Consider the following 27,406-nt stretch of genomic DNA (forward strand, 5'->3'; position numbering starts at 1 on the left):
CAAAATTATTTTTAAATATCATCCGTAATATTCTGTACAGAATCTTGAAAACAATAATAATAGGAGCCTCAGTACAAGTTTAAAATGAAAAGAGTTTATTTATCATTGATCAAAAACTATACACCTTAAGTATATAAATGAATACATAAATGTAAACACATGCTGGAGATATAAATCTGGCGAAATAGTTCCGATATTTTCGGAAGGTCGATAAAATGTCAAAAGTATCATAGTACACCCCAAATGTTTTTATACAGTCTTAACCACCTCCGAATTAAATTACTCGAAAGCTCAAGCGTTCTATCGCACGTATTTTTTTTTTTTCTTTTTATTTATAAATATGGAGATTATCGAAACGCGTTCATAAGACAAAGGCATTTATCACTTGTAATAATTAAAAGTAAAATGTAAATGCTTCCCTCACATGTATGTATTTCTATACGACCTACACGTCTTCTTACATTCTTTCTTTCTGTTTTCAACTTATTTCTGAATTTTCAGTTATTGTAATATTTCTGATTTTCCTTGAACTTAAAAGATTGCTACCCATACATAATAATTAAAAGTATTTAATTTAGTAAAAATTCATTGTAATGTATGTGCGTGCACGGACACGTGTTACGCCCGTATATGTCCTTTGTATTTTTTTTTTTTTTTTTTGCAAATTAGCAGAAATAGACCTAACATCACTAATCACAGTGTTTTGATCACAATTACGTTATTACATTGAATGTAGAAATACAATTTGAAACATTACGCGATATTAAATAAGCAGATACGAATACTTACTTCGTTCTTGGTAAAACTTACCGAACATGTTTCGTTTGTTCTCTTAATACTCATTAATGAATAACGTTAACACATTGAGAAAATGAGCTTCTTAGTAGAAGTTCAAGTAATTCCTGAACTTCAAACTGGACGAGATATATTTTAGTGCCATCGTCTGACAATAAGCTCAATCATGACGAGAACGTTCGTCTGGTTATTATTTGCGTATATGTGCCTGCATACTCTTACGTATACAAGCGTATACAATAAATTACGATTTCTTTATTTAAACGACGTACTAGGCCTGGGTAAAACAGTATTTCAAATATTATGGTGGAAATATTTCAAGAAATCTATTTTGTCGTACAACAGAATATTTTTAGTAAATTCGCGAAGAAAACATATCGATTCGATGAAAATCATGCGAAATACATTCCTTGAAACATACAAGATTTATTGCTCAAAGTACTATTTTACCGAGCAGCTAAACTGCCTTGAAAGATTCTAGCACGTATTTGTATTTAGAACACAGAACAATTGAAAGAATCGAAAATTAAAGCATATTTATAACAACTTTTTCTGAAACGTAGTTTCTCAAAAAAATGGCGGCAAAGTGGTTTGTACACAGAACAACTTAGTAAATAAACGAAAATATGACAAATATAAATTTTCCTTTTATAACAGCGTATGGTTACTACGTAGTAATAATAAATATAATAAAGCAGTGCACATAAATCAAGCGTATACATAACGATTCGTATGGATATGTTTTCAGTTCGGTTGCGGTCAAATATTTGTTGCAAAAAAATTTTCTTCGAGTGATCCTCTGATTACTTTTGATGAACCCTTTAAAAATTTCACAACTGTTCATTTGTGATGTGAGATCTTTATTTTTTACGGTTATACAAAAGAGAGAGAGAGAAAGAAAGCGAGAGAGAGAGAGAGAGAGAGAGAGAGAGAGAGAGAGAGAGAGAGAAATAGCGGTCTGTTAATGTTATGAATGCTATAATTTTTTATTTCTAATCACTAGAATAAAAAGTTTCTGTAGGGTTACAATTATACAAAAAAAAAATAATCGATATTCTCAATTTGAACGAAAATTAAAATTTCATTTTTACAAAAGGAAAGAAAGAAAATTAATAATACGTAATAAATTTTCATTTCGCGATACTTCAGAATTTACGAAAGATATGCGAGGTATAATTTAATGAATAAATCTGTAGAGAAACTATTACGGTCTGTTGTGTAAATCCTAAATGGATATGTTACAAAATTTCGTAGAAAGAAGTGAACTCTAAACGCAATAAAATACGTTCACGATATCAAAAGTAAATCTACCAGGATCGTTAGGGTGATTCACCTAAAAAAGAAAAATAAATAAAGTATTCTCTATTTGTGTATATTTCAAACACAAGAGAATGTAATAGAATAAGCCTACTATATTTAAATTGGTTGGAAAGACGCAATGATCTACGTGATAAAAGTACTGGTTTATAAATTACACGATTAATCATTTTAAAAACACATTAAAAATACGATGGAAAATATGTTACAATGACAAGTTAATGCAGCTTGTAAACCAATGTGTAAATAATATTTACCATACACAGCATGAAAGCTGATTGAAAAAAAATATTATTATTATACTTTACCTTGGAAAATTTAAAGAACCCTGTGATATCTCTCAAAAATTGAGATAAGTATAGAAAAATGATTATAGTTTTAACAAAGCTTTTGTAATTGTATTTCTAAAACTATCTCAAGGCTTTTCGCAATTCCTGTTAATGAATACTGGGCGGCTTATATTACTGTACACACAAAAGTGTACTTGAATGTTGCCAAGAGACAGGTAATCTCACAGCACTAACGAACATTTATTACATAAAATGAAAATTTTTCAGTCCTGATTGATGGTTCGTTTTTTTCTCATTTTTCTTTTTTATATGTTAGTATAACTTAAGTCAATAAAAGTATCTTATTCGTCTACATTTGGAAAATTAATCGCATTAAATACGTACGTGGTAAATTTTTTATAGAACACAAACGCACTAAAAATTTGTCCATCTAGATCTTGAACGTATAACTGAATTTCCGTCTTGTTATTTTAAAGAACCACACAGTTACACATAAAGTTAGTCCTGTATTGTATGCTTCTACGGTAAAAGCACCATTCAAAAACATGTACAGAATTAGTTGCTCTTCGTTTGTAATTGCACGATCATTTGGAGATCGACAATGGTCTTTTCCAACATTTCAAGCCAAGAAACATTAGTTAACGAACATCGTAATTGATTCGTACAATTGTTAGCTGTTACAGTATCGATTAAACTCGGCGATATTGTACTGATACTCGTTGGAATATTTTCTCCTTCGATGTTGCTCTTGTGTCTTGATATGGTTTTGTCATCTCCAGAATCAGAGGAGGTCATATCGTTTACTTCTGTTTTGTCTTTTTCTTCGACGTCTATGTCGGAAACATTTTTTTGATCGTTAAGTTCTGAGATTGGTAGATGCAATTCTTTATCAGTTGTTTCGCCGTCTTCATTGACAGTAAACTTACGTTTCTTCGATGGTGCTTCCGTTTCCGGTGAACTGGATTCTTTAACTTTAATAGCTCTAGTTCGAGATAACAACGTGTCTAAAGCTGGTAATAAGCTAGATGGTGGTTTCAGTCTTGTACTACTACTATAGACAAGAGCCAGTGCTCTTAAATCTCCAGTTAATCTATGCGCAGACGCTTGAATATCAACCGCTTCTACCATTGCCACCATGGAACTGACCAAGTTATCAATAAGTAAACAAGTTTGTTCGGTCAACACGTGATTAGCAAGTTTGGGAAAGAAGGTCTTAAGAAAGGCATGGATTGCGGGAACACCTAACGATGATCTTTCATCTAGTAACACAGCATCTACGTAATCCACCGTATAGGAAGAGCATAGAAGTGATGCAATATGTTTTCTGTCTATGTGTGTAGCAGCATGAACATCTAACCATAGTCTAGGGAATAATGCTAAGTGCAATGGAACACCTGCAATCAGACATTACCGTTGTATTCTCATTTGACATGTCAAAAAAATATCCTATCACAAGCATTACCTATTTCTGACTCGAAAAGATGGAATACCCCGTTAAATGGCAAATAGTATTTACCTTCGAATCCTAACATAGCGCTTAAGTTGACTAGTGTGTCCGTCATGCAATCATTATTGATTGCTAGTCGACACATTACGTCAATGAGTTCATGATATGGTAAATAGAACTCGAGCAATGCGCTATCGTATTCCGGATCCACTCCTTTTGATGCTTCTAACTGAGAATGCGGTACTGCCATTTGAACCATCGGTCGAGCAGGCCGAGTAGGCATCTTCCCCGATGGAGTAGATCTTCGTGGTAGATATGGACCAGGTGGAACAGCAGCATGAGATTCTTGAAGCGCTGCATGGCAGTGCGAGAGCAAGGGTGCTAAAATTAATATAGCTTCAGCAGGAACGAGCATGACAAGCTCTTTTAAAAGATCTATAGCAAGGTTTCGCATATCCGGGGGATTGTACGTATTTAATAACGTTGCTAATTTTCGAAGAATATCTGGCCATTCTTTACAATTGGCCAATATATTTCTTGCATCAGGTCCTTCTCTAGCAGTTCTGATGCACCGTACCAGTTCCACAATAATTGCTATTAACTCAGCTAGGTCTCCAGCAACGTGGCATGCTGTGGCTTCATGATACATGATATGCAACATATGAAATGCTTCCAAAGCCATACTCAATCCTCCATTATACACAACGTACAGACGATCATCATCTGATTCAATAAGGATACTGTAAAGTATTGATTGTATGTAAATATACACGTATGTATTAATATTCGTTGTTCAACAGCGTTAATAACGATTTAAAAAAAACACTTTTATTAAGCATTATACCGGAATGCAGAGATAAGTGTAGCCCAACATGATCGTCCGTCTAATCCTTGCAAATATGAAGACAATGTTCCTCTCCTAAATGATGCGATTTCAGATTCTTCTTGTTCTGTTTGATCAGGATGCCTTGCTACTAATAATTGCATCAGTTTAAAAAGTTCATCTACAGCCTACAAAGAAATAAAGAGCTATATTATAACTATAAACTTAAATGAACATACATAAACAAGCTATAAGTATATATAAATCTTACAGTTGAATACTGTGTAGGGTGAGGTGTAATGTTTTTGAATGCCCATTGAATATTCTGATGTGCAGCTAATTGTCGTGTAAAAGTGCGCGATTGTTGACAGCAAAGTCGTAACAAACCGTAATAAGCAGGTAACATTACTCTGTTAAATAATACCACATCCTGATCTTCGTGGTCGGCTCTAAAAAAAAATACGTATAACTTAAAAAAATTTATACAATCACTGGGAATATATTGAAATGGAACGGAAGCGCTTACAGTATATAGTTAAATGCAATATTTTTAGTTATGTGCGGATTATGAAGTATAAGAGCAACATTTTCTGGACAATCTGAGCAAACGTGGTACCAAAACAATAGTACAGCTTGCTTATTATGATGCACTGGAATGCTAGGCTCAGAAAGTTTCGGATGAAACAATGTCCACAAATCGTTCAAATATTGTCCAAACTGAAAATAAATATATTCTTTTATAGTAATACAGTTATTATCACGTACATTATGTTGTACCTACCATTAATTTTTCTGTCTTGGAAACAACGCAATATGTGAGTAATGCAAAGTAGGCAGTGAGTTTCATTGTACCGTGAGTCTGTATATCAATGTAATGTCTTGCAGGTTGCAATAATCGTAAAAGTGCTGTGTATATTTGATGCAGGATTAAAGTAGCTTCCGGCGATAGTTGAAGTTCTCTAGATGTATTGCATCCTAGACCTAATCTGTGAGCACTGCGATAGCCCTGTCTGAAATGAGTCAAGGGAACTAGCGATACAAGAAGAAAAGCAGCCGCTGAACGAACTCTTTGATTCGAATGTTCCAACAAGAAATGTTGCAACCACGTGTCCAAACCTTGTAGCACCCAAGCATGTGCAAGCTTGCTTCTTGTTACAGCTAAAGCTAGCCATTCTAATGCACCATGTGGTGCAACTCTAGCTGCTTCCCATACTCTGCCCAAAATCAGTTGGGTCATACAAGGTAATCCACTTGGTCCTGAGCTTTCCGTTAACAAAGTTAAAAGTTTGAAAAATGGTTGACACACGTCTGTATGTTTTGTTATAGCTTGGAATATCATTGTCACAATATGTATGGCTAATCTATCGTTCCAACGGCATAGAGACTGAATTAAATTTCGCGTCTGATTAAGATTAATAACGTCTCGTGTTTGTTGATATAAAAAGGGAAATCCTTTGCCTCCCGCTACAGCGCTAAGATCTGCTGGAGACAATGCCAATCTATGATCAGGCCCTCTGCTACGTTCAACCAAAGTTGCTATCAAAGTGATCATTTTGTCTAGAGAGGCAGGTCTCAACTTTTCCGTCGGCATAGCAACAATTTCTTCCTCTTCTTCTTCTTCGCTGACTGCATCGACGAATTCGTGTGTCTTGTGCCCAAGATAAAAATTCACCATAGTCGATATGGCTTGTACTCTAATTAAAAATAGCGTTTCCTCTTCGCCCATTTTGCTAAATTCATATAAAAAACTGAAGTATTCGGTAAGGTGTTTCAAATGTTGTTTCGCGTGTTCCATGAGGGACAAAAGCATTCTCACGAATCTTGTTATGCACGACCGCGTGCCAAAAGTATTTATATCATTTTCCTCGTCACAAACAAGATACAGAGCTGCCTGAGTAACGCGCAATCGTTGTATGACGTGAATGCACAGCCTTTGAAACATTTGCCTTACCATCTGATTAGGGCACTTGACTAGAATTTGAATCGGCCACCATGAATCTCCAGCCATCCTTTCGAGGAATCTAGCACACGCGCCAGCTGAACTGTTAAATTGTTTAGTTAACAGTTCTACCCACTGTACCATGGTCGGCTTTTCCTTGGCATGTATAAATGTTTCCATAAAAAATGAGGTTGAAAGATCTGCTGACATTTCCGTTATATCCGGCTGTACCGAAAGCAATGTTTGTGGTATGTACCCACATATTTGCCACATAAATGTGAAATACGTATGTTCGAATATATTTTTGTCTTGCAGAAAGTGCATATTATCTTGCCATATCCAATCTTCGAGTTCTTTGTTCAATTCTAAAGGCGGTAGCTTATTAGTGTTTTTATGAACCAACGAAGAAGGTTGCCGTCCATTTGGACTGGACACGGTAGCCTCTTCTTCTTTCGCTTGATCGCCAGGATCAGCGCACCATTCGTAAAAAAGCATATAAGCTGAATTAGTTTTTTCGAAACTGTAATCCATAAATTTATCTGTAACCGAATCGTACGTTTTACTTGTCATTTCTCCACCAAAACATTCGGCTGCTATTTGATTCGGATCGAACGGTTTAACTTCGGCATCGTTAAACAAGAACCACTTATCTTTATTAGGAGATGTGCGATCTCTAATGAAACTGTAATAGTGTCCACCGTCGGCTGTCCCAGTATGGACTGTTACACCTATCAAATCATATTGATAATATTCCTTCTCTTCTTCCTCAACATCATTATCTACTCCTGCTTGGCAGTCGCCTTCGATTTTTTTCTTTTCCGATGCTTTTTTCTCTTCTTGGTAATGTTGGGGTAGAAGTTTTTTCTCAACATATCCAGACATGTCTAATCTTAGTGGAAAACTAAAATGTGTATTCACTTTTTCCTTCAACATGGTTCCCACATTAAACGCATATCGCATTGTATTAAAGCACAGTATATGTGGTAATTTCTTAAAACATGCTCTCTTTTCTGCTCTTGCTTTCTTACCACACTGAGAACATGTATACATATTGTCTCCTTCCAGAGTATCTTTCACCGTAACTTCGTCTAAACTTTCATAAAGATTTCTCATATCGGCCACCTGACAGCGCACTGTATAAAATTCTTCAAGGGTCCTGCTTACATGTTCACAATCTAACGATACAACGTTATTAGATATGACACCACAGAATAGTGTTTTCACTAAATTCTTCAAATCCGCTGTCATCTCTTCTAATTTAGATACAAGATCTATGAAGAACTCGGCCATATCCTTTTGTTCTCCAGTGTTGAGAGGCTCGTGATTCATAGTATATACCCGACAGAAACTTCGAGGATTATAAGCTTTCCTTTCAGACTCTAAAAGATAGGCAAACATTCTCTGTAGTTCTCTCAATGTGAGTTGGTGTTTATTCGCTCTATTGCAATCGGCGCCCAATATAGAAACACGTGCTTGCGGCATCATATACAGATGTTGCATACAACTAGCCATGTAACAAGTTGCACCCAAGTTTGTCAGACCTACATACCCACAATCGGAACGTCCATCTTCGTGCGGCCAATAATCCCATGGATACGGGGAATGAGGGCCGGGTTTGTGCTGAGCCAACAACTTTTCATGAAGAATTCTGTAATTATCAGGTGCAGATTTCACAAGTTCAACTAAAAGATCAAAAGCTGCTGATCTAGATACTTGACTTTTACACTTTGGAACATGTTTTGACCGAGGATTTGGCAACGCAAATAAAAAGTCGAATACTTCGTGCAATAAGTTTTGCCCAATTTTGTCCTGTTTGCAGGGTGGATTGTGTGTCATAATGTTGCAAGTAAGATTTAATAATCCAACCAAACCGTCATCTTCCACGGTGTTGTGTCGTGTCTCGAGATGTTCTCTGTTTAAAACAGAATCGATCACTCTTAACGCCAAAGCCTCAAGATCTATTGTCAAATTGGAGTCATCTGAACCTTCTTTGATAGTTTCTTCTGGAAGGGAATCGACTAATCGACAAACGAGCCAAAAGTAATCTCTACAAGCAGGTCCGTATGGTTCTTTGCCATCGTCGAGCACTGAATGTAAGTATAATGGTAAGTCCGGTTTTCGATGTGAGGGTTGCATTGCTTCTGCAATCATAAGGTGCTCTAATAAAGTATTTAGCATGGGCACCATCAAACTAGGAATATCCGAATTATCATCTTCAGATCCTGTAGTGCCTAGACATAATCTGTATAGTGCTGTACAAACTTCTCTTCTCACCGCTGGCTCGGGATCTTCTAAAACCAATCTTCGTAACCAAGTTTTTCCAAACGGTTCTGACGATGAAAAAAGATACTGTCTGACCATTTCGTCGCTATGTACCCAACAAACAAGTAGAGCCATAGTATAATGTATAACTTGCGATCTCCCGAAAAGTCCTGTTTTATAATGATTCGGATCTCTAGGCAAAGACGCTTCGTTTAATATACTTGTTATTCGAGACATGACTGCATCAACATTCATCATCGAAAGCATCGCTTCGCTCAATTTAGGTACAAGCAACTTGTCTGCTTTACTTCGTTTTTTCTCTTCCTTAACAACGCCCAAGTGACACAATTGCTTCAATAGACTAGCGAGACAGTCCTGCTGCCACTCGCTACCATCTCCCTGTTCCAAACATCCAGACATAAAAATATCGAACAAATGACGCAAGCCGCCGTGCTGAACAAACAATGCAGACCAAATAACATCTTTCTCTTTGTTTTCATGATTATCGTCTGCATCGCCTCCACCCTCGTGAGTAGCTGTAGAGGATGTAGAATTCACAGTAGAAGGCTGACTCGTAGTACTACGTCTACTTAAAGATTCTACAATATATAAAGAATACATCAATTTTTGAGGGCTAGCAGGATCTAACAATTCTGGCAGAGTTGTTTCCCCCAACTTTTGAAAACCTCTTAGTAAAGTTGGACTAGTTGGTAGTAACGTTAACGTATCCCAAACTCTTCTTGAAAGTACCTGGGCTTTTGTATGAGGAATTTCCTGTCCTCCTTTAACGACCGTTTTCATGGCGCTCAAGGTCCTCATCAATGTAAATAACTGTTCAAAGTATTGTGGTCGTAATAACAAGAGAGTCGGTAAAGATTCTCGAGGAGGAGGTGGCAAAAGGGATGGCGAATCCATATCTCGTTTATTACATCTACCTGTACCGTTACCTCTACCGGCACCGGGAGAAATGAACACTAGTTGGCCATCCTTGAAGCCCATTTCTTGTAATGTCTTTTCATCGAAATCGATAGTCAACTCCTGACCTTGTGTAATCATTCTAATTGGCCCATCAGTAAGTAAGGACCCTAATACCGATCCGTTATTTTGATTCGAACTCGCAGTAGTCGATGATTTTTCTTGATTATTTTGCGTATCGTCCCACCATTTAGCAACCTCTGCTCTTAGATCAGCAACATAATCGGTACTGAGGAGGGTAAAACTTGTTTTTTCAGGAATTCCAGCAGGTTGTACAAATATTCTTAATTGTTGTCCCTTCTCCGAAATGTTCATAGCTACGTGACTACCAGCACCTCTACCCTCCAATACCCAGCGACGTAAATGATACGCGTACCGTTTACGGAACGCTTCCAAGTGCGTTCTCAACAATAACAAAGCTCTTTGTATGCAACGTAAACTAGCTTCTTCGTTCATTTCTAAATCAGCACTAGCTGCAGCAAGATGGGTCATACACTGTGAAACAAACTCTGCTTCTTGTGTTAGCTGCCTAGACATATAATACCCGTTTAAGTATTGTATAGCCGCCATACTAACGTCCGTACTTTTAGCTTTCAAAGCGATTCTCCATAAGAAATCCATACCAACTGAATCCACGTCTCTCAAAGGTCTATCCAAATGCGCGGCAGCTAAACGAGCCAAGTTGCACAATTGTTGGAAAAGACTAAGGCCAGTCATACTGATAGTTTCAGGCGGTAAGCTTGGTAACTTGCGCATACATAAGTGTTTAAGCGTATCCATCCCAAGAGCGTGTTGTTCCGTTGACTTTGCTTGGCTAAGCAGCCAACTAAAGAGTTCGTCCGCACACGTCGGATCTTGTGACAAACACTGCCATAATATGTCTACTTGTTCAAGGCTTAGACGAAAACAATCAGGTGAACCCAGAGGTGAAAAAATTGAAGATAAAAACTGTAATCTAACTTGTATTTCCGTTTGATGAGAATACAAACTATTTTTTGGCCCTGTGCTAGTATACGTCTTTAGATTATTAAAAAAGTGTTTCATCATTCCACGTTCACGATCCGCCCATGTAGTTATCGTGTGTGCGTCCATTGCGCCAAACTGTTGAAAACTGGCAAGTAATTTAGGTAATAGTCTTAAAGACACAACCACAGAACGATTGGTCGCAAGGTTTTCTAAGGAACCTTCTATGAACTTCATAGGTATTAAACGATCAACATTAAAACAAAGGAGATTACATAATGCCTTTTCAGCTTCCAAAGCTAAACCTTCTCCTAAGTGGCCAATTTTATCATCTTGCAACAGATCCCATAATAATGTACTTCCAGGTTTGCACACGGTATCCAAATTGAATTGGGAAGTAACACGTGTAACTGTTTGACGAACACTTCTCACCTGCGGAGGGCGACAAACGGACCGTCTAATTGTCATTGTTGGATGAGAATGATAAGCTTGCATTTGTATAGCCGTTAAATGACGCGCCGCTAATTGAGCTAATTCTTCTTCACAACCACTCTCCTCTCCATCAAAATCTGCCATGTTCTTTTCACTCTTATTTGATATTCTACTACTATAAGATCCTTCTTCGTCCGAAAGCATTTCATCTAAACCTGAAGGTAAGAATGTCGGTCCTGTCGCGTGTACTAAACCAGCAAGTTCAGATATAACAGCACTAGGTCCATCTGCCGCAGCTAGAACACCAGCTACGTCACTATCGTCTTCATCGTGCGAAGTATCCGCAGAATCTGGGGCCCGATCTACGTTATGTCCTACCAATGGCATGTATTTATTTTTATTAGCTCTTCTCAATAGCGCGGCCGTTGCTGGAACTTGTTGATCGCTTGGATCTAAAGCCATCGCCTGCTGTTTTACGCGATCGAGCGCATCGACATCTTTCGGCTCATCTAAAGACGCTAATCCACTCGAATCCAAAGTATTGTTCAAAACGTCCTCCGCTCTATTCTTTATATCCAACATTAAATCTTTAGTTTTTATACCACTTTCTTGATTAACTATGTCTTCGAATGTTTTATCCATAGTAACTAAAGAACGTTTCTGTGGCTTTTTTCGTTTCCTTAAGACTTTTCTTTTTTTCTTTTCCATTGCAATTGTTTCTTCTGCATTAGATTTTTCTGTATCCGCCTCTGCATCCGAACCACTTTGTTTCTCTTTTATATCGTCTTGTACTGCGCACGCCGAATCTTTCATCGGTTCAGAATTACACTCAGATTTTTCTAATGCAGAACCTTCTGCTTCGTTTAAGCTTGTCTGTACAACTGCCGTACCCACACTTTTTGCTTTGAAAGGACCTATTAATATTTATACCTTAATTTAAAGATATTTAAAGACAAAGAAAACCTTGCTTTTGTATACAACATACCTTCTCCGTCACTGCTATCGCCTCTTGCCTGTTTCCTTGGCGAAGGTCCTTCGGATGGAGCAGGACTAGGTTCTTCTTCGTCTTCGTCCGGACTACTTCCATCCATACCGCTAGGATCACTAGTACTACTGCCACCGACACCACTAGCGCCTCTTAAAATTTCTCTATTTTTTATAGTTAAACCTCTTGGATAACCTGATCCACCTGCTGTCCAAATAAATTTGATCAAAGCTGATGCCAAGAATAAACTTTGTTCTGTGTGGTCCTTTGGCTCTAATTTGCCTAATAAGGAGTATAAATGTAGTACTGGAGTCGGAGCCAAGTGTTTTACTAGGGGTGCCAACAAATCATATACTGGGCGTCCACAGTGTTTCAATTGCGCAGCTTGCCACATGGTGTCCATGTCCGAAGATGCGATTCTGCCTTCCATGGCTAAGAAACTTAATACAATGTGACTTTGTTTAATAACCTCTACATGCAAATTTGGTCCAAATATATGAGCTATTATATTATTTTCCGTTAACCAAGCAGCCAATGCGTGACCCACTTGTTCCACTTCAGCGACAGTTTCGCTATTGCAAAGTTCATTGAATGCAGTGATATGAGCATTTATCTGAGCTATTCCTGCTAGTCTCATAGTTAAAGTTGTACTAGTAAAATATTTAAATGCTAGATCCAAACCATCGCGATCGAAACTTGGTAAAACAGCATCAATAGGATCCTTTACAGCGCTCCACATGAAATCTAAATTAAAAAAAAAATGACAAATTTACAATAAACAAAAAAAAAACAAGAATGTATACATTAAAATACTAACATCTTATTCACTGTGAAATTTACCTGCCATTGTTCTAACTGCAAGTGTGCGTAATTCTTTGTCTCCTAAACGACACATATACTTCATAACACGACTGCGTAAAGGTATAAACAGCTGAATAACACTACCATAATTTAACCAAAGTTTCAAATTACAAATCACTGCAACCATGGAGTGTGCAAGACTAACAGGCAGAGTGTTTTCCATATCAAAACAAGCCGACATTAAATTAAAGCCACCTTGATGACAAAATATGGAAACTGCCCTAATTAAAGGAGCTGGTACTTCTGGATCGTGGGGCTCACAATATCCTCCTTCATCCTTTAAATACAATAAAAGATAATACATAATTTCTCTGAAACGAATATAATCTTTACATATGATAATAAATGATATAGTGTTACTTTTATAGGAGCCAAAGGATTAATTGCACCTCCATGCTTCATTGCAATATAAAGAGGAAAATTTAATAAAAATATTTTCGAGAGAAGGTGGAATAATTTTTCTCTATCCTGTTGAGACCAATTTTGCTTTGTTTGCATCTCTGTTTGTGCAAAATCTGAATCATCAGCCTTTCCTTCATCTGTTTTTTCTTCTTCTTTTTCATTTTTGGGTAGTGTTTTCCCGACGCTCGTCTGCTGTCCATTTTGTTGTATAATTTGTAATTGTTGCAATGTGCATAATACAACACTTTGTGTTAATCGTATAAATCGATCAAAATTTTTTATTTCTCGATAACAGCACATACATTGCCTAAAATGGTAAAGACAAAACAGTTCTTTCAAAATAAAACTAAAGAACTGTTGTTCAAGGTCTATACACATTTGTATATTTATTGTATATGTTGTAGAGAATGAAAATGTAATCAGACCTCTGCACCCATTGGTTAACATAATGCAGTGTTATATCCACATCCGAAATACAAAGAGTGGCCAATCCATCTTGTTCCTTCGATGACCTTTCATCATCTAAACATAAAATAGAAATTAGAAAATTAAAAACAGTTGGAAGTAGGTACAATAAATATTTTTTGAATCAAACATTTTATCATCTACTATAGACTACTTTGGTATGTCGTACAATTTTAATATTAATTACGACTTTAAATAACATAATATAATAAAATATGGCTTTATTTTAGCATCCAAATATTAAAGTATGTATTCGTGCATCGGTTAACACAATAAGCCTTAGGACTGCACATAAGAGTTAAGGTTATATTGTAATGCTATAAACGAAACACTATAGCTGAAAAAATTACACGTAAATATAAATTCGATACTTTTTTATGCGATATGTAATCGTTAGATCGTTTGCGCTGAATAGTTAGTTGACGTTGCGAAAGTAAAAGTTCGCAACATGCAACAGAGTATAATAGGTTAACACGAAAGATATTGTATATATTTTGCTTACAGGAGAGCAGAAGGTCGTGAAAGTCAACACACACATCGCACATGGTTTCCTCTCTTTAGCCTCTGAAAGGCTTTTAATCACGTTAAGTTCATCACTCAACTTCACCACCATCCATCCCAAAAGTTGGTAATATTATTAAACATTTGTATTCCTGATTATCCTCAACAGTTGATTAATTCGTTAGTCACCATATTGCTTTTTTACGCAGCTGCGTTCACTTGCCGCTTACTTCAGATGAGCAACGGTGAATATCTTTTTATTTTTCAAAATTCTTTATATTTACATAAAACAATATGATAATGACAAAGGATTTAACGTAATTATCTCAATCCACGATCACACTTATTCAAATGATATCCTAAAAATGCTTAATCTACTGTTTATCAATATGAATGTCATTATGACAGAAGACAGCTGATCGCCGCCATATTTTATCGAAATGATGTGATATTTTAAATATTCATGCGAGCTCTTTAAACAGCAATAGTATTATAAACAAAAGAATTATTGCCTTAAGTGATGTACGAAAACAGTGCCAATAAAATATTCAATTTCATCATAATCATTTGAATATCATAACATGTTTCTCGTTTTTATAACTACAATAATACCGGATTTTTATCGTTTATAATGAATATACATCATACTGTCAATAAATATAAGATTGTAATATTAATTAGTAAATAATAGTGTATAGGAACAAAAACAATTAAGTTTTTACCGATAAGAAATCATCGTTGAAATTTATTATATTATGAAATGTAAACTATAATATCAAGAATTTAAGATAATATGAAAGTGAACTTTCATCTTTTAACATAAAATGTTTTTTTATTTTGTTTGTACGAATTAAACTTAACCAATAAATAGGAAACCTATTCTTTCTGACAAACAATTACTTTCGTTAAATCGGAAAAATAAATCTGTAATGATCTTTTTGAAAGTTCAGTTATATCTTCTTGAGTTTTTACTGCAATTTTTAATTGTCAAAATATTAAACGACTTCAAAATATAATATACTTCAACGAAAATAATAACGTTACTATCACGTATGCTATTTGCAATAATATGAGGAAATATACATTTTAATATATGTACACGGTCCTGGTGAGAGAGTAGAATACCGTGCTAGTAGCGCCAGTGTCCAGAACTATGATAAACAAACTTAATCTTGAAGGAAGCACAACATCTTGTGAGATTTTATAGAAAAGTAACTTGCGTGTGAAGTTATTGACGTGTGTGACGGATCACAGGGTGTTGATAAGTGCTATATCAAAAAGAATAAACACAAGCATACAATCAAAATGGGTAGCACGGATAAAGCCGTGATCACGGGATTTATATGCAGACTTTGTAGTAAGATGAACCGTTTCGTGATTCACATATACGGCGAAGAGGGTGAAAGAATGAAACTTGCGGAGAAAATAAATGCTTATCTTCCAATTACGGTAAAATCACAGTCTACTTTTATCATCTTAACATTCTTAGAATCCTTAATTAAATTTTCATTTGTTGCATTAGATACTGTACACATAATTACATTTGTCGACTTTTTTTAATTTATATTTCATATGTATGATTATGAATGATGAGCATCCAACAGTAGTAGTTGTACAATAATAAAATATCATATTACATTAGTAAGTCTTTTTTCTTGTACACTTATAAAATATTGTGATATTATTATTCGTTAAAATTGTTTAAAAATAAAATTATTAAGTCTGTATTATCAATATTATTTTAAATTATATAACGGTAATAATGTTGACAAATAATTTATATTTAGATGCATAAGATTTTACTCTTTTGTTATACAGGTAAACATGAATGATCCATTACCAAAAACAGCATGTCTACATTGTATTGAACTGCTAGAAGCTCACCATGGATTAATGGAGCAATTTATGTTTGCTAAACGAAGGTTCACTACTGAGAATAAACCATCAACAGTAGCATCATCATCCGCACAAACTGTTGATACTGCACCAACATCTAGCCCACCCCCGTGTTGACATATAGAATCGAAAGCAGAAGATTTTCTCACACAATACTATTAAACATTTTCTATATCTTGTCGCATTACTTTAGTAATTTATTACTAGAAAAACATGAAACTGTTAAGCAAAAAAACAGGTATAAAAAAAAAACAATTCATATGGTAATCTATAAAACTATCTGATCAATTTACTCTTTTTGAAATCTTAACAAATTTTTTCAACAAAGAAGAAAATCTTTTAGTTTCTTCATTGGCTATCACAACTTATTAATATTGACACAATAATAATATAAACTATATATTTCTCTTTTATACAACATAATGGAGTATTCATAGAAAATAATGAAACGTATTTTTTCTTGACTGGTAATGAGCGATAATAAAATGAAATATATTTATACAAATAATGCTTAAAACATAAATACATTTGGGCATACGCAATAACGTTAAAATAATTGAATTTATATTTTATTTTATGTATTCTGTATGATTTTTAGTAGAAAATACTTTCAGGCATTTTTTTAACGGTCCTTGATACTATTGTACCTTCAATGTATCCATATTACTGGTGTACAAAGATAAATAAAGTAGATAGGTGTATTCAAGTAATTTCTTAGATTATTAGATATCAGACAAAACGATCGAATATAGAAACAAAATAAAAAAAAGGGCATTAGTTAACAAAATTTTTACTAGCACTATGTATCATATACACAAAATTACCAATATTATTGTACATTATATTATTTGCGTTCTATTCATAATTTAGTAGCAATAGTTAAAATGTCATAACTCTACATGTATATGGTACAAAGTATGATAACAAGAATATATGCATAGTTGTATTATACTGATATGCATTATTGTGCAAAGTTTAACAAAATTTTAATGTCCACTTTCAAGTTGCAATATAATAAATAATGTATAAAAATTTGTAAGCATAGAATTTTAATTGATTACGATAATTTACACTTTATTGTCATATTTAAGAACCTAAGAATCTCAATTGTGATACAAGGGTAAATGATTACTATAATTTGTTAAGATAAGATTTATTTCTTAACAATATTCACTAACACAATTAAATGTTATGTGGAACAATATTACTTGTTGGCGACACAATCCACATTGTGCTTTCTATATGTATTATCTCACATGTAATTCATGATTTACAGGGAGAAAATTTGTTTTTAGAAGACAAGGATGCGTTTGTCACTCAAACATTATTGTTGCACGTTTTTAGAGATTTCAAAACTATCCATGAAATATAACTTTCTTTATTTTGCTTTTTCAAGTATACTGTGAATTATCACTTGAGTAAAGATAATATAAATTTGTTGTATCTGTGACTAAATATACATATAATAATGTCTTTATACATAGAGCCAATACTGTACAGTCTGTTGCTAACATCAGTATCATAACGTTTTTTCATTAATACATTGCTTGAATGTAGCGTGCAAACAAAAATAAAACAATGAAAAAATGATAATAGTATAACAGACTTGTATATATTCAATACCTGCTTGAGACAGGTATATTTATTTATTTTATTTACCCTGCAAGTGAATAGAAGTTATCTCACCTAGAACTATGTACTAGAACTTTTATGTACAATTAATAATATTACAATACTATTTATTATGCAAAAAAGTGTAACTAAAATATTGCAAGGCATGTAATGCTTAAGTGAAGTTTTGTAGAACAAAATGATTTTCTATTAAAACAAAATCTAGAATCCTATTATCGACTAACATTGTATTACTCACATCGCAATACCGTTGTCTATTATCTTGCACTTTATCAAACTTCTTTGTATTTGGCTGCCTACAAATATTTGTTATTGTCATTAATTTTGGAAATGAAATAGTTCCATATACTTTTTATGCAACTTCATTATGTTATGTTAAAATAAAATGAAATATGAACAAAATAATAACATAAAAATTATAGTTTCATTATCTCAGCTTTCATGGAATTTAATAGATTTTCTGTTTGTTGTTTACTATTTCATCGAATTCGTAAAATTCACAATAAGTGCCGATACACATCCTCTGAACTTCTTAAAACAAATGTGTATAGCATGTGCTACTGCAAGACTTCTGAAACCATTATACAATAATATGCGCAGCTATATGCGATAAACAACTACTGAAATCTGATTTATGAGTGTTTCAACACACACACACAATGTAAAATATGTACAAAGATTTGCGGAGCCCAAGTCCTAATTCTCTTTCCACTTTCCCGCAATCAGTGTGTGTGACTATGTTGTCTGATATTATAAAACACGTCCACGACTGATTTTTTATAAAAAATATATAATATATATCTATATAAAATTTCATTCTCTTTTCAGCCAACATGTTTTCGTACAAATTTAGTTCCACCATTCAGGGTATTTGATTTCGTTTTCTGCGACTTGTTCCTTAAGTTTAACTTTTTTGTTTTCTTTTTATTTATTAATACCTGGGGTACTCTGACACCCAAATACAAATATAAATGCATCTTTGACCAATTATGATATATGACGATGAACGTCTAATACCTACGTGATGATTAAAGCACAATGGCAGCAATTTTTCAGATATAATGCAAAAGGCTGTAAATTTATGAATTTTGTTGAGCTGCATTCATGACAATTGCATAGTCAAGAACTGAATTCTATGCATTTTGTCAGGGAATTTATTTTCAATTACGAGTGTGATTGTTAATTACAATAAACTTTAGTGTTTCGTATTTTAGAACAACTATAATACGATATTTTATTCATGTAAATTATGTACATAAATTAAAATTATCCCTCTTTTAGAAGTTAAAAATTGTGCTATATCTCACATGCGCTGTCAATGTACAATCATTTGTTAACGTACAAACGAACATTGCTTTCAATATGATAATTTTCTTATTACTTTAAAATCCACATCAAATTGTAACGTTTTATTTAAATAAAAAAATTTTAATCGTAAGGACGCTACGATTATATTTACGTACATACGTATATTGGAAACCACTATACGTTACTACTTCTAATATATACAAATTTTCTATCCTAGAAAATACATAATGGTTGTTGCACTCGCGCGTGTAATGATGTCTTTATTTTATCGTCCTGAAAACAGCTCAACCGCCAACGGTGCTACAAGCTATGCTCGAAACAGAAATGACAGACGGCTTAGACAATTATTTGTTCCCAAGATGTCTTTATAATAACATACTATCGGTAACGTTTTTCTCAGCCTTTTCTTAAAAAAGAAGAATGAACGATGAAATGATCATCAAGTTCGATAATTTGTACTTTGCATCTGAGCAGGTGAAATGACAAATTGAGGATAAAGATTTTTAACAGCCACATTACGTTCTTGACAAAACAATGTACAACATAAAGCATATATGAATATATATTTTCATTCTGATAAATGTTCCTCCTTTATACTAAATCTTATATCTATATCTACAATTTATATTAGTGGGGGAAAAGTTACCTAAGCGATGTTAGGTAGATAAAAATTGTCATGAAGTCTGCTGCGATTGCAGGTTGTCCATATAATGATGCTACTCTATTATCTCCTGGTATTGTATAAAAGTTTTCTTTAGCGCACGTTAAGTGAAATAGAACGTTTTAAAGCAGCTCATCACGAACAGGCCTGTTGCATTTCTGCTTTAGCTGCTTTTATAGCTGAAATAAAATTCAATCAATTCGGTTCATATTTGTACGAAATATGCAAAATAATTACCTTCGCGTTCCCTTCTCCTTAATTTTTTTCTGCGTCTTTCAATAGCGGCGAGTTCAACTTTCACGGCATTGTACGTTTTACGCAATTCAGTTAATTTTTGCTGCAATACAGCTATCCTTTGACTTCCATCCAATTCAGGATCTATAATACAAAAATATCAAATTTGCTTCTATAAAATAATAGTGTCCTATTTTAATCTTTTCATGCAGTTACCTCCGAATCTAGTGATTTAAGTAAATCGGTAAATTCGGAGACGGGGTGGACAGATTAAAATGGAACGACCTGTATAGTAAAATAAAAAAAAATGTATAAACTTTACCTAATTCCACATAGAAATTATATTTTGTGGGCCGTGGTGATCTCGACGAATAATTACTAAGATCGGCAACGGTAGTAGCGATATTCGTATGATTTGCAGGTGTTGAGTTAACACCACATAAATTGGAACCTTCGCTTGTATCGTCGCTATCGCTGCCAGCACCATGTCTACCGTGTCTACCACTGTGCCGTCCTGTTTTCTTAGAAGTATTTTTCTCACATTCTGAATGTTTTCTACTTCTCTTACGTTTTTTTGGAGACTGTGTTTCTTCAACGGATCGTTTCGCTGGTGGTTTCAACATCCTATCTGCCGAGTTTCCTTCAACGATTGGTAATGTATCGTCTTCGCTGAATCCAGGACCTTTACCACCACTATCATTGTCCGCTTCGGAACTTTCACGATTTAGTTTCATATTATCCTCGGACGTTGGTGAAGAACCACCTGTTCTTTCTTCTCTGGGCGATCCAGAAATATTGGAAATACTAGAGTCCGGCGTGGTCGGAGGAGTATTGTCCATTACGGGCGCTGCTTCGTTGCTTTCGCGTCTCTGTGCAGGCATTAACGCAGGCAAATGTTGATGGTGTGATTGTTGTCTCACGCCTAGAGTAGGATTTTGTTGCATCGGCAAAGAAACTGGAACGGATGTTTCTACAGTCTTTGGCAGTGCCATACTCAAAGTAACCACGGTACTGCTGGTTGTACTTTGACCGGAAGTAGGTGCACTAGCAAACGGCATTTCCATGAGTACTATACTACTTTCTGATGTTTCAACTTTTGGAGGAGAACAGGATGGACCGGCATTTATTTGTTCAATACTTTCAGAAATTGGCGCCGGTGAACCCGGTATTTCTTCTTCGCATAATAAGGAATTAATCGCCTCTCCTTCCTCGTCCGCTTTTATAACAGGTATATTCTCAGTTTTACATTCGGTAATGCATTCTTGTTGTTGATGCTTTAAATGCTGCATAGACTTTTGCGTTTGTAATTTTGAATACCTCTCCTGCGTATCTTGGAGTCTATCCAATTCTGCTCTTAATTTAACATCGAAATTTGATGGTGTTTTTACATCTTGCGGTTCTCCATTATCAATGACTAGCCTCTGCTCAGAATCACTACTGTCTGCAGAATCCACTATTTCTTGACTAACTATCTTCTTACGTTTCTCTTTTTCCTTTTCTTTAAAGTCGTGTTCTTTAAATTCATCATCTAACTTCTTAGATTCCTCGTTCTCCACGCGTTTCCATTCTTCCTCGCCGGCCTCTTGTATGTTTTTGTGTTCCGCTTTTGTTTCAACAAACTTCTTCAGTTCTACTTCTTTTTTCAGCTTAAGTTGTTGAAGTTCTTCCTCTTTTTGCTTAATCACCACACGCATTATTTCCCTACACTGCTCTTCGCTATTCATAGCAGCTTCTTCCTCATCCCGTTTTTTATTCTCAATGTCTATTTTAGGCCTACTTTGATCATCTTTATTTTTCTGTACAATTATAGTATCTAACTTTTTGGAAATTTCTTTTGAAGGTTTCCATACAACTTCGGGAATTTCGTCGTCTTTTTTAATATCTTTTATTTTATTGCGGAAAGCCATTGCAGCTGAAAGTTTTTCTTCTATCGAAGACGTTGCTGGCAATCTTGCGCTGATTGGCGCTGGAACTACTACAACAGGAGATAAAACAGGTGTAATCTCTAATAATTTTGTATCGAGTGTTTTTAATTCTGGAGATTGTCTATGCAACGGAGACAATTTAACAGTTTGCTTTTGATCCATTGGTATATCCGGTTTGCTTGAAACTGTTGTTAACTCTTCCCTTACAGATTCAATCTGTGGATTTGAATCCTCCTCTTTACTTGATTCCAACGAGTCGTTCATGTCACCGGCAGGAAACATTTCTTGCTGATAAGTAAATAAGTTTTCTTGTTCCGCTTCTGAAACTTCTGCCTCTGATATTATCAAGCGATCTTCCGAATCATCGTGAGTACCATCATCGTCTCCGGGTAAATCGCTAAACAAAAGATCTATGCCGTTAGTTATCTTGTCCGTTTCTTTAATAATAGGTGTAACTTTCACTTGATTAAATGGTGATGATTCACAAAGTTTATCAAATGCTTCTTCATACGTTGTTGTCGATGATGTAGACTGTAATGATTTGTGGGTAGGTGGACTTTCTATAATATCATCGATTCTTTTACTAAATAATTTCTTCGCTTTCTTTCGCGAATCATTATCTATTTCTGACTTAACTTCTTTCATAACCGGCGACATGATCATTTTTTGTTTCTTTTTAGGACTTTTTGGTTCCTCTTCGAATACTCTCTTTTTTATTTTGTCCTTTTCTCCACTTGTGTCTCGTTTATTTCGTACTTCAAACTCAAACGGTTCCGGCTCCTTAAATTCATAAATATCTTCTGTATTATCTATTATCTTAGACTCGGGAGTTGTTTCTAATTTTGACGGTTCCAAATTTTTCTCCAATTTCGGTGAAACTAAAACAATGTTCTCGTTTTCTTCTAGTTTTATCTCGTCTTCTGGGTCAGGTTCAACTCTGACGAGTTCTAATTTCACCGCTTTGTCGAAACCTTTTAGTTCAGATCGTATTTGATTTAAATCAAAATCTCGACCTTTAGGTTGTTCTTCATCGCTATCCGGTTCGGATTTTATACCTTGGGATTTACCGATTGCTCTTCTTAAACGTCTAGCTCTACGTGGTTCCTCCATATTATCTTTATCTTCTTCACCTTCGCTAGTTTCATCAGGCTTTATTCTATCTTCCGCTCTACATTTTGCTTCTCTACGTTTTCTTTCCTCCGTACCCTTAGATTTGGTTCTTGCTTGTTCTGGTTCTGTGGTGTCGGAATCGTATGCCTCGCTATCTTCGGTTTCTGACGCGACTGATATATCCGTGTGTCCTGACATTCTTCTAGTACGTCTTCGATGTTCTACACCGGACACATCGGTATTTCTTGTTGTTCGTGTCTGTCTATTGTTTGCTGGCGTTGCTGGACTTTTAGTTCTAGAACTGGAACTTGTAACAGACAGTGGAGTTGTAGATCTAGCTGGTTGGGACGCTTCTTTATCCTTTTCTTCTTTCTTTAGTTCCTTCACAGACGTCGAAGAAACAACTGTCGTTGTCGTAGGTGCTACACTTTGTGCTCGACGACGACTTTGAGATGAACTTGCGTTAGAAACAATTTTCGACGATTTGTTCACATTATTAGATAAATTCGTACTAGGAGTTTGTGGTCGCGAAGTAGCTTTAATACGTTTTACTCTACCTTGAGCTTGTGTAAAATTCTGTGCTATTCTTGATGCTTTAATCCATTCGTCGTATCTTGTATTCCACCCAGTGTAATGAACAAGATACAATGGTTCTGCGCCATCATTTTCCTTGTCAATAACTTTCGCTTCGTAAGTGACTTTAGATTCGTGAGTAGGTCCGTAATATACTTTCAGTCTATCTCCTAATTCTACAGGACCCTTGTAGCAAGGTGCGGAATCTGCTAACTGTTCATCAGAACGTAATTTCTCTGCCTCGTATTCTTTACGCTTTCGCCCACGTCTTTTCAATTCCTCGTCCGTTAGACGTCTCTGTTTTGTCAGAACTTTTCTTTCCGATTCTCTGGATGGAGTTCGCGTTTCCCTAGTTTCTGAAGATGTTTTACTTTTTACAGTGTCATCTTTAGATTTAGATCTTGTTTTAGCAGCTTCTTCTTCTTTTGTTTTGTCATCCTTTTTCTCTTGTTTTTTGGGTTCATTTTTCTTCTTATCTATAACTTTCTTTTTTGGATCCTCTTTACTTTTAGACTTACCTTTATTCTGTAGTGTTAAAGACGTTGAAATTTTTTGAGATTTTTCGCTACTGGATGATTCTGCTTCGCCTTCTATATTCACATCACTTTCCTGTCCACTACCGCTTTCTTCAAACTCATCCTTTTTCTTAATTTTTACAATCTCTTCTTCTTTCACCAATTCCTTTTTAACTTCTTTCTTTTCCTTCTTTTCATCCTCCGTGACTTTCTTATCTTCTTCCTCCTTTTCGTTTTTAACGACTGATACTTGCGGCGGTACCGGTGTATTTCTGTCTTTATCTCTAATCAGACTTCTACCAGGACGTTGTTTACGTATTGAACCCCTTGGATGATTCACCATAGTACAACCTAATTTTCTATAAAAATCTTCGAAGGAGTGCAAGAATTTCTTATAGGCCTGTTTAACCAAATTGTGCGTAGAAGGGGAATTTTGCATCGTAAAGCTCAGACGACGCGTTATCAATTTCCATTGATTTTGATTTGTGACGCGATTGTAACCTCCCAATTTATAGACAGCTCGAAATAATCTGTATAAATCTATGTCCTCGTTTCCAATCATTGGACAATTATTAATAGGTGTTCCACGATCATCCATGAATTTGTATAATTGTGCCACAAAATGATCTTTTTCTTCGCGCGGTTCATCGTCTGAACTCTGAAAAGTGAAGAGCATCGCAATTACAATTATTAATGTAGCAAATTCAATTTATTTATATCGAAGAGTACAAATAAAATCTTACGTCCGAATCAAGTTCTCTATCGGAATCGCTGTTTCCACTTGATACAGAATGTCCAAAAAGAGAATCCCTATCCCAATGGGGAGGCAACTCATTCTTTTCTAAAAATAGCAATGCCTTCTCTACTGCAACCTTCAATGTGCTGTTCTCAACTTTGTTGACAAGTTCTTTTGTAAATTCAGTAGCTTCTTTCTTTGGAACTGTATAACTAAACATGTAAATAAATCTTTAATAATACAATAGAAAATTATTAAATAAACATTAATATTAAAGGCAACCTTTTTATTTATACGTGTTTTACTAAAACTATACGAGTGAAAATTTTTCATTTCTAATACTACATCTATACTTAATCTATCAATTATTAAATATTTCAAGTAACTTAAAGGGAATTTTATTTTTTTACAAAATTTATTTAAACAGAAGACAAACTTACTATCGTGCATCCTTAAACGATCGCACGAGATAGTCATCTCTCACTCGAATTCTCACTGTGTCTTGAGCTGTTGGTGCAACTACTAACCCAGGGAACCAGTTGTCTTTTTTCTTTTTATCTCCAAGTTCCACACATACAACCCGTCCGATTTCAGGTTCTGTCTCCATTCCTTCTTTCCCAGTTCCACTAGAACCTGAGTCACGAGTTCCCCGCGGAGGGCTATCTTCATCGTCGCTACTTTCATCTCTACAACACCAAATTTTTATTGCAATTATTGACTCAAATTGTCTCAAAGAACTATATTGCAAATGACTTCACAATGCTCACTGTGCTTGTCTAGACCGCCGTCCTCTTCTGCCCCCAATTACTGGGTTCCCAAAATGTTCTGGATGTGTCAAAGGGAGTTGGTCCAAAGTTTCACTCTCTGCAAAATGTCGCCCACTCTTCAAACAAAGTGCAGTTCTCCTCAATGTTGTAATATCTCCATCATCAAAAACTACAGTATATTGACTGCAGTCTTGGATTTTGGTGATTGTAGCTTCTACAAATTCTTTTCGATCCCCATGTCTGGCTTCAACAGATGTACCTACTCTTAAAGTTCCTTTTATCTGGTCATCAGCTACAGTCGCAGTACCCAAACCTTGTTTATAAGTCACTCTGCATTTTACTGATCGTACCACTTTCCTAATTTTTGCTTCACAGAAGGCACCCTTGTATTTAGCACTAACCTCCGTACCCACTGATAGGTACGGTGGATCGTCTCCCTGTAACAAAAAGAAAAACATATATATATATATAACAACTTTTGTTAAAAACATTTTTCTTTATGACATACTTCCATGTTATCATTATATACCCATTTCTTCCTTGCAAAAGAGAAATATGTACAGAAGAAAATTTAAATATCCTACGTACTATTCCACAATATTAACAAAACTTTAAGTACATTATGTTTCTTTGCTTTTTATCTTTTAATGCTATATTATAATCTGTCATATTATTATTTAACTTTGTCGTGGTAATGTGTTGGATTTCGTTTTAGTTGATATTATTGGGAGAAAAAAACACGGACAATAAAAAAAAAGTCACAAAGACCGTAAAAATGCCAGCTGCCTTGCTATGATGAACTATTGTTTATGTAGGCGATTCATGGACTTGCAGGTACAGAAGATCATTTCCGACCGAAGTAATCTACGATAAATAAAAACGTTCGTACGAAGGTGTTTCGTTGATATAAAACTCATACTTTGACATCTTAACCACGTTTTCAAAACGGACTCCGCTCCGTTCATGACAGCCTGTCGAATTCTCAGACACCAGGTAATAGTTGTAACCTCGAAGGTACTTTAGGTGAGACATTCGTCCGAAGTAAATGACCTGTGAAAGCGTTGTAACTACATAACAAAAGCACCGATTTTACTTTCTCGATGAATACGACAAAGTGAGAGGGAGAAAAAAAAAAGAGAACTAAAGTATACAATCTTTGCGCACTTGTTTCTACGTCAACTTTTCTCCCGCCTGTTTCCTTACCAGCATCTTCTAGCGCTCCACGATCCCCATATAAATAATCTTAAAACACTGGTACGCACGAGACATTAAAATTGAGTTTGTATTATTTCGTCGAAAGTAATAACACGAGAAAGATCACGAAGACACAGAAGTTGACCCCCTTCGCGAAACCAACACTTCACGGCCCGAATGCGTACAAGCTCCTGTTCCCTGCCCATTTCCACCCCGACGCAACTTGTCAGCTAGCCACTCGACTCCTATTGGACGATGTCTTTGCACTCTCTGAAAACAACCGAGCAAAGACAAGAAATTAAAGATATTGTTCTGACATTGAATTATCAATGATTTTGACAAATATACAATTATATAAATGAAACACGATTTTTCGGCGAAGTTTTGAAATAAATAAT

At 35.3% G+C, this 27,406-nt stretch overlaps 3 protein-coding genes across 4 annotated transcripts; 1 reads left to right on the forward strand and 2 right to left on the reverse strand.

The window, feature by feature from the left end:
- Nucleotides 1-88: 88 nt before the first annotated feature.
- On the reverse strand, nt 89-14,836 carry Puf (ubiquitinyl hydrolase 1 puf). Its single transcript, XM_076782407.1, has 12 exons — nt 14,459-14,836; nt 13,917-14,013; nt 13,450-13,798; nt 13,069-13,366; nt 12,229-12,972; nt 5,454-12,157; nt 5,199-5,389; nt 4,944-5,121; nt 4,694-4,860; nt 3,919-4,589; nt 3,329-3,796; nt 89-3,232 (listed from the first exon to the last, which is right to left on the reverse strand). Exons 1-12 carry the CDS (start codon nt 14,499-14,501, stop codon nt 2,958-2,960), a joined length of 10,185 nt encoding a protein of 3,394 aa, XP_076638522.1. The 5' UTR covers nt 14,502-14,836; the 3' UTR covers nt 89-2,957.
- Nucleotides 14,837-15,398: 562 nt separating this feature from the next.
- LOC143350384 (uncharacterized) lies at nt 15,399-17,392 on the forward strand. The gene is made up of 2 exons (XM_076782499.1): nt 15,399-15,906; nt 16,276-17,392. The coding sequence occupies exons 1-2, from the start codon at nt 15,763-15,765 to the stop codon at nt 16,468-16,470; spliced, it is 339 nt and encodes a 112-aa protein (XP_076638614.1). The 5' UTR covers nt 15,399-15,762; the 3' UTR covers nt 16,471-17,392.
- Nucleotides 17,393-17,769: 377 nt separating this feature from the next.
- Htk (AT-rich interaction domain hat-trick) lies at nt 17,770-27,248 on the reverse strand. 2 transcript variants are annotated; one of them, XM_076782416.1, is made up of 9 exons: nt 27,018-27,247; nt 26,734-26,864; nt 26,078-26,251; nt 25,815-25,911; nt 25,488-25,733; nt 25,055-25,259; nt 20,511-24,969; nt 20,192-20,332; nt 17,770-20,133 (listed from the first exon to the last, which is right to left on the reverse strand). In XM_076782416.1, the coding sequence occupies exons 5-9, from the start codon at nt 25,652-25,654 to the stop codon at nt 20,090-20,092; spliced, it is 5,016 nt and encodes a 1,671-aa protein (XP_076638531.1). In that variant the 5' UTR covers nt 25,655-25,733; nt 25,815-25,911; nt 26,078-26,251; nt 26,734-26,864; nt 27,018-27,247; the 3' UTR covers nt 17,770-20,089. The 2 variants fall into 2 exon arrangements, with proteins under 2 accessions (XP_076638531.1, XP_076638530.1); XM_076782415.1 differs by lacking the exon at nt 26,734-26,864 and having other exon boundaries at nt 25,815-26,251; nt 27,018-27,248.
- Nucleotides 27,249-27,406: the final 158 nt, after the last annotated feature.

This window comes from Colletes latitarsis, chromosome 14 (assembly GCF_051014445.1).
Source record: "Colletes latitarsis isolate SP2378_abdomen chromosome 14, iyColLati1, whole genome shotgun sequence".
Classification (NCBI taxonomy): domain Eukaryota; kingdom Metazoa; phylum Arthropoda; class Insecta; order Hymenoptera; family Colletidae; genus Colletes; species Colletes latitarsis.